The 8029-nt window shown below is 32.8% G+C and overlaps 1 protein-coding gene across 1 annotated transcript; it reads left to right on the forward strand.

Annotated features, from left to right (window-relative positions):
- The first annotated feature begins 634 nt into the window (after positions 1 to 634).
- LOC113867213 (glucose-6-phosphate 1-dehydrogenase, cytoplasmic isoform) lies at positions 635 to 7720 on the forward strand. Its single transcript, XM_027502354.1, has 16 exons — positions 635 to 699; positions 1184 to 1394; positions 1715 to 1800; positions 2223 to 2289; positions 2393 to 2579; positions 3534 to 3691; positions 3776 to 3844; positions 4123 to 4181; positions 4447 to 4483; positions 4965 to 5036; positions 5317 to 5464; positions 5615 to 5710; positions 6573 to 6643; positions 6822 to 6937; positions 7245 to 7290; positions 7376 to 7720. Exons 2-16 carry the CDS (start codon positions 1218 to 1220, stop codon positions 7541 to 7543), a joined length of 1557 nt encoding a protein of 518 aa, XP_027358155.1. The 5' UTR covers positions 635 to 699; positions 1184 to 1217; the 3' UTR covers positions 7544 to 7720.
- The last annotated feature ends 309 nt before the right edge of the window (positions 7721 to 8029 follow it).

Below are 8029 nucleotides of genomic sequence, written 5' to 3' on the forward strand. Positions count from 1 at the left end.
TTTAATATTCTTTTAACTATTAATTAAGAGTTATTAAAAATTATAGGAATTTCACATTTTTCATTTTTAAATTAATATTTTTTATTTTTATAATTTTTAATAAAAGTTTTAATTAAAAGTTTAAATTAACAAGTAATAATATATTAAAACGAGTATGTGAGAAGGTATGTTGCTTTTTTTTTTTTTTAACTGAAAGCTTAGATATCATTTTGACAGTTAATAAAGTACCAACGGTAAATTAAAGCAAAGTTTTTTACTGTAATAAAAAAAAACAATTTTTTTAAGCAAATTGAGATCTCATGAACCGTACTAGCACAGTTTTTAAATAACTTTTTTATATCTGCATTCTTTGATGAAGTTTACGAAAATCTCAACAAATAAATAAGATATAGAACTTAAAATTGTCTTAAAAAAATAAATTAAGAAAATAACTGTGCAGGTGACGAAACGATGATGCTTTCGAAAGCAGGGGCTTGAATAGAAATAACAGAAATTGACAGGAAATAAAGAAATAACTGAAAAAATGAATATGCGTCAGCAATGGGGTCTCTGACATTGACAAGGAATGACCAAGGAGGCAGTTGGTGAAGCAGACACAACTATTTTGAGGTTTCCAATCTTAAAAGAGACTCTCACACTCTCAAACAAAACACTTTTGCATCAAAACCGGTACTGTTTCAGCTAACTCTGCACTACTTGGTACGCTCCATCTTGTTCCTTACCTGTGTTGTTAATCACCCTTTTATTACCTGATTGATTATTTGATCCATTTGCATGCAAAATCTCTTCCTTTTTTTTTTTTTCTTTGCTTTCAAGATTGATCTTATTCTCCACTTTCACTTTTGCAAAAAAGGTCTGTTTATTATTCTTCTGACAACTAGTTGGTTGTTTCAACTGGATCAATTTTAGAACTTAATAATAAGGTGGGACTGTTTATTTTTCTTTGGTTTGTAAAATAATTGAGATTTGATGTACACAATTCCAAAAGGTACTGTATTTGGATGTTTTTGATGTGTTACTGAGTAAAGTGATGGTAGTTTGTCTGATTGCCCAATTGGATGTTTCTCTGATAAGGGAAATTAGTGTCATGGTCATCCCTATTGCTTTCCGAATTCTGCGCACTTATCATCATTTTTATAGTCAATAGAATTTAGGAGATTGCTTAATTATTATTTGATACCAGATAGTAGATCACACTAATTTGATGCTGCTAGAGGATGGGAACAACTGAATGGCATATTGAACGAAGATCTAGTTTTGGCACTGAATCCCCTTTAGCAAGAGATGCAGGAAATGCACCTGAAACTGGGTCACTCTCCATAGTTGTGCTTGGTGCTTCTGGTGATCTTGCTAAGAAGAAAACATTTCCTGCACTTTTCCACCTATACCGGCAGGTAATGCAAAATCTTGATGGATCAGGCTTGTCAGTTTGATATAGAACTGTTGTAAAAGTGAGACATATTGATGCTGATGATAATTGAACTAATAATGGTACATACAGGATGTGTTTCAAAATATTGTGATTCTGATCAAAACTAGTTCAATTTTTCTTTGTCTTCTTATTTCAAAAAATCTATTCATTTATTATGCATGATAATTTGACACTGTTCCTAGTTTGTATTCCTGTGGAACATTTCCATTAATATTCTCTAATAGTTGTCAGTTTGTTTTCCTTAAAGCATGTGTTTCTAATGTTTGATGTCTTTGTTTTCAGGGATTCTTACCACCAGATGAAGTTCACATTTTTGGGTATGCAAGGACCAAAATTTCTGATGATGATTTGAGAAACCGATTGCATGGGTGAGACCTTTTATCAAAGTTTTTTAAATAAGTAAAAATAAATAAATTTATGGATATCACTTACATGTTACAGCCTGTTACTCCATAATTGTTGATGTTGCTTTGATGTAAATTGGAATGTGTTTACAATTGCTGCTGCCTTTGAATTATATAAATAGTTAATGCAGCATATTTGATGGATCTTTACTTTACTTCAGCCTAAGAATTATACTGATTTTTTTTTCTGTTAATAGAATGTGATTAGTTTTTGTTTGCTGCTTCTTCAAAATTGTTTTAGTATATTCCATCCTATTGTAGCTGACCTCACTTATTGGGATAAGGCTTGGTAGTTATATATTCCATCCTATCTCTTTAATTTGCATATATACATTGATATGTGTTTGAGCTGTTTGTAAGCCTAACAAATATGATTTGTTGTGCAGCTATCTTGTTCCAGATAAAGGTGCTTCCCCCAAGTTGTTGGAGGATGTAGCAAAGTTTTTACTGCTGGTTAGCATTTGCTGTCTTGTACCATTTTATCAATATTCTGTGATGGTCTCACTACATAATATTCTTTTGGTTCTAACATGGTCTTTCTTTGTCTTCCTTTTAGATCAAATATGTAAGTGGCTCTTATGATTCTGAGGATGGCTTTCGTTTGTTGGATAAAGAGATTTCAGAGCATGAATCTTCAAAAAACAATATAGAGGGTTCATCTCGAAGGCTTTTCTATCTTGCACTTCCTCCTTCCGTATATCCATCTGTTTGCAAGATGATCAAGACTTGTTGCATGAATAAATGTAAGTTGTTATAATTTCTTATTTGTATATTTACTTTTTTTGGTTGCAAATGTGTAGAACTGGCAAGGAAAAAGAAAGAAAGATTGAATTGTATTACAAAGAATGAACACAGTTCTGTACTCGATGTAAGTGCAGACTGTTATCATGCAATGCCAGAAATATTTGAGAGATCCTGGCAACACTCCTGCATAGACTTATTTGCTTACAAAAAGACACTTCAATTCTCCTAACTCTAACCTTTATAACAACCATCCCTTGTAACTGCCACCTAATTGCTTCCTAATTATGAGCTAACAGATTGTTTCTCTTGGTTGGGCCCTAACATTAAGTGGCTGACTCTTCCTTTTCCTATAATATACTATTTTCTTTATGGACTTATTGCTATCAAAATGTTCTAAAAGAACCAGTAGCTCTTTATTTGGGGAGGGTGGATAGAGGTAGGATGTAGGAACAGTGTGCCATTGTTCAATGACAGTAGGGAAATAATGCTTTGTTAGACATTGGTCTCTATCTGTAGTGTATGACCGAATCCACTTTAAGCTCTTCTCTTTTACTTTTTTATCTAAATATAGATTACTTGTTTACTTTCTGCAAGATCTTTTTCTTGGTAATATACTGGAGCTAATTTGAGGTTTTTGCATAGAAATTCAGTTCTTTCCTGTTGTTATATTAGATTTTGGCTTGACAAGATAGTTACAGGTGGCTGTGTTGTATTTATGGTGTTTAATATTAAAAAATAATTATGAGAATAACTTGAACTTCATTTAGACATTTAGTATTTGCAAAGGATATCTTTTCCTTTAAATCTCTTCACTGTTTCATTTCTTCTAACAATGTGACAAGATCATTACTGTCTTTACTAATTTCTTTTACATTTCATGGTTCCTGTTTATTATCCAGAAACTTAATTTATTTATTTTTGTATTGATGGCTGCATTTGCTTCCCTTTCTTAGCTGATCTTGGTGGATGGACACGTGTTGTTGTTGAGAAACCTTTTGGTAAGGATTTAGAATCTGCAGAGCAACTCAGTACTGAGATTGGAATGCTGTTTGAAGAACCACAGATTTATCGTATTGATCACTACTTGGGAAAGGAACTAGTGCAGAACATGGTATTAAATGATTATATCACAGCTTATTTCTTGTTTGCTTCATGAATTGTGCCTAATCCCCTTTTCATCTACTTATATTGGCAGTTAGTGCTTCGCTTTGCAAATAGGTTTTTCTTGCCTCTTTGGAACCGTGACAACATTGACAATGTGCAGGTGAGATTTTTTTTATTGTCGAAGTTACAACTTTGGGTTAAGAGTTACTTAAACTTCATTTATTCAATTGAAGCTTCGGCAGCCACCATTAGTTGAGCTTTGTCAATTAGAGTTTGTCCCATCATATCTGACAACTTTTATTACTTTTTTTCTTCGCGTACATGTTCAATTTTATCCTAACTGTATTTTATTGCCTTGTCTAATTCAGCTACTGCATTAGCAAATTTGATATGCACAATTTTAAACTTTAAATTTGGCTGTTGATGATTCTGTGGCAGATAGTTTTCAGAGAGGATTTTGGAACTGAAGGCCGGGGTGGATATTTTGACCAGTATGGGTATGTGTAGAAATTTGTTTTAGCAAAGTTCTCAGATGACTTGTGATGGCAAAATTAGGTTTTGAAATGAAAGTGATATATAGAAAACCAAGTTTATGTGTCCCATTTACTTTGGTTGCTAAAATTGGAAATAAAACTTCTAATTATCATTCTCAACTGTCCTCCATTATTGAAAATCTATTTTGAATTTATTAATACTTCATTTTATAGAAGTATTAATTGTCTTCTATTAAAAATCATTGATTTACTGCTGTTTATTTGGCAGAATTATTCGAGATATTATTCAAAACCATCTGCTGCAGGTGAGGCCCTGTAATGAAAGAATTCCATGTACTAACATTGCAATTATTAGTCTGTGCAGTCAAGTAGGAACTTATGTTAAATAATGAGATACAACAATAATATTAAAACTTACATCTATCAATATTTTAAATCATATTATAGGTATGCTTGAAGAACTTAAAAAAATTAGTGTTGAAACTTAACTGCTGAAATGTTGAAATTAAGCGTTGTACTAGCAGTGTTTAAAATGAAATCATTAACTGCTGAAGGACATTAGAGGAAACTATTAGCATTTAAAAAGATAAATAAGGATGAGCTAAAGTAAACTACTCAAACTAGTAACTCAGACTTAAGTAAGAAAAACCTTGTTACTGAATATTTTAGAATTCTATCACTTAAAATTCATTTTTATTATGTATTAAAGAAACACCAAATACATGATCATCAGACATTTATCAGCCTAACATGTCAGGTTTGTTCATTATTTTTCTACCAACTCAGGTTCTTTGCTTGGTTGCTATGGAAAAACCAGTTTCTCTCAAGCCCGAGCACATTCGGGATGAGAAAGTGAAGGTGTGCCTTTTTCCATTCAATTTTTATGGAAATTATTACTCTCTTCTGCCATTTTATTCTGCCTATCTAATCCTCAAGCAAAGTGATCAATGTCAGTGGCAATTCCTTGCTCCTTTTTAAATTTAATTATGCTTACTTCACACTCCATCAAACAGAGATATTTCAATAATTCATACCCTGAATCTTTCCATGTTCCCTTTTATGTTTACCTAGTTTTTGAGATGAGTCACGGCATGCCGCTATAGACTATAACACTTTCTGTTTGCTATGGAAAGTGCAGGTTCTTGAATCAGTGCTCCCTATTAATGATGATGAGGTTATTCTTGGACAATATGAAGGCTATAGAGATGACCCAACCGTACCTGACCAGTCAAACACTCCAACATTTGCAACTGTTATTCTGCGAATACACAATGAAAGATGGGAAGGTCAGATAAAATTTTCAGCATTTACTTCCAATTAGAAGTATTATACTGGAGCTTCCTTGGATTTCATTTTTGCTGTAACTTTGGAAACTAATAGTTCATGTTCATTCTGGTGCCTAAAAGAAATATAATTTTTATTTTTTTTTGCATTAGGTGTTCCTTTCATACTAAAAGCAGGGAAGGCCCTAAATTCTAGAAAGGCAGAAATACGAGTTCAATTCAAGGATGTTCCTGGTGATATTTTCAAGTGTATGTTCCTATAACTTTTGACATCTGGCTGTACTCTATTTAACATAGTTTTTTTCATGCATCTTTGTTGTCTACATCAATCTTGAAAGTGAAAGCGGAGTCATACATAGTAAACAATGCCATCCTTTTTTATATTATAATAAATACTTGCAATAACTTGAGCCTATGTGTGGAGAACTAAATGGAATGGTGACCTGTATGAGCAAATGGGTGAGGTAAAAGTCTAAAAGATAATATGCATAGGGAATTTCCTTGTCACTCCGTGGACAAGCATTTAGCAGGGTAGAGGAAATGAGGGCAGAGTTTTGTTAGAGTAAAAAGGGGGGAGAAAGTGGGGGAGAAGGATAGGCATTAACCGTGAATTAAGGTTTTGGGGCCATAGGTAACAAGACTAGCATACCTTCAAAGTCTGCTCTACCATTTTAATTTCTGTTTTTATTCTACTTCACTCTTTACAAAGAATAATTTCCAGAATTTTTCAATAAAATGTCTGCATTTGCTGGCTGCTTTCATATCATTACAATGTGCTATTGTTTTGATCGCAAAAATTTATTTCTTGTTTCTTCTATCTGAAGAAATTAGCAAACACTTTATATTGATGAGTATTGCAAGAGTGACTGAAGTCCTAAAGATAGTTCATACTCTAAAGTCTAAAATTATCACATTTCAGTGGAAACTGAAAAAGGCTGACAGATGAGTCATTTCATATTTGTATTCCACAATAACAAAGCTGACAGCTAACTTTATTTATTTGTGCAGTATGAATACACAGACAATTAACGTCAATATTAGCTAGCCTATATTCGTTGTCATTAAAATATCAGTTTAGCATAAACCTGACACTAATTTTAACATTTTTTAGGTAAAAGGCAAGGGAGAAATGAGTTTGTTATCCGTTTACAGCCTTTAGAAGCTATTTACATGAAGCTTACGGTATGCCAATCAATCTAACGACCCATGATGAGATTGTCATGTCCCTTGTTTCACCTGATTACATCTTACTCTTGTCTATATCTGTTATATGCATTTATTGAAGATCTGAAGTAGCAATGTAAATCTAATTCAATGAATTCTAAGAGTGGACTTACTAGTTCAATGTCTTATGATGAAGGTCAAGCAACCTGGACTGGAGATGTCTACTGTTCAAAGTGAACTAGACTTGTCATATGGGCAACGGTATCAAGGGGTAACCATTCCAGAGGCTTATGAACGCCTAATTCTGGACACGTATGTTTCTTTTCCTAGTTCATAGTTATGCCTTGTCAATGGTTTCTGGTGCGGATACTGATACAGATGCATAAGTATTGTTTCCAAGGGACTTGAATTCATGATTGAGTCTGTATTATAAGTGACATGCTATAGACTAAATCATATAATACTTGAAGTCCATAGAAACATAAAATATGTTGATATATAGAATCCCCAAGCTAAAGTGTATTGAAGAATTAGGACTGCATGCATTGCTTAGAAATCAGTTCTGTTGTATAAATAGATTTGCATTAAATAACAATAGAAATTGGAATATATTTTGCAGAATTAGAGGCGACCAGCAACATTTTGTTCGCAGAGATGAGTTGAAGGTAAGATCATTACATGCTTTGATAGACTATCGCAAGAGGGTCTTGCTTCACAAACTTAATGGCTATATTTTTGTTTTCTTATCAGGCATCCTGGCAAATCTTCACCCCACTTTTGCACAGAATTGATGAAGGGGAGTTCAAGCCAATCCCTTACAAACCAGGAAGTAGAGGTCCTGTAGAAGCAGATCAGTTACTTGAAAAAGCTGGCTATGTTCAAACACATGGCTATATATGGATCCCTCCTACCTTGTAGAGTGACCAAATGTAATAACGAGGATTTTTTAGTTGCTTATGAATACACAATAAGCTTGAGAGTAATCCTGTAGAAGCACTTCTTGTGGATGTGTATCAAGCATTTGAACATATGACCCGGTTTGTGTAACAGATTTGCCCCTGAATGTAAAATAAATGGAAAATTCAGTCCATCTACTAGTATTTGTGTTGCATCAATTGATAACTCGTATGTGACCCCGTGCTATTGGATAGGTAAATAATATATTTAATAATGAATTTAATAATATATTACTTATTTTGAATAAATGTTATTAAATAATAGAAAAATTATGAATATTTATAAAATTATTGATTTGTATTTATCTAATAATGAGAGCAAAGTTGCATATAATTTCATTTAGCAAAGTGATAGATGCATAACCTATAGATTACTATAGCTTCTTATCTTAATAAAATTATAATTTAGAAAACTTAGGTACACAATGACAAGCCTGATATAATTCAA

This window comes from Abrus precatorius, unplaced genomic scaffold (genome assembly GCF_003935025.1).
Source record: "Abrus precatorius isolate BTA unplaced genomic scaffold, Abrus_2018 Scaffold5, whole genome shotgun sequence".
Taxonomy (NCBI): Eukaryota; Viridiplantae; Streptophyta; class Magnoliopsida; order Fabales; family Fabaceae; genus Abrus; species Abrus precatorius.

What these genes read in the sequence shown, in the direction of transcription:
- LOC113867213 (XM_027502354.1), top strand. Translation starts at nt 1,218, where the DNA reads ATGGGAACAACTGAATGGCATATTGAACGAAGATCTAGTTTTGGCACT. An exon ending in TTTTCCACCTATACCGGCAG is followed by an intron (nt 1,395 to 1,714) that starts GTAATGCAAAAT and finishes CTTTGTTTTCAG; the next exon opens with GGATTCTTACCACCAGATGA. An exon ending in TTCGCAGAGATGAGTTGAAG is followed by an intron (nt 7,291 to 7,375) that starts GTAAGATCATTA and finishes TTTTCTTATCAG; the next exon opens with GCATCCTGGCAAATCTTCAC.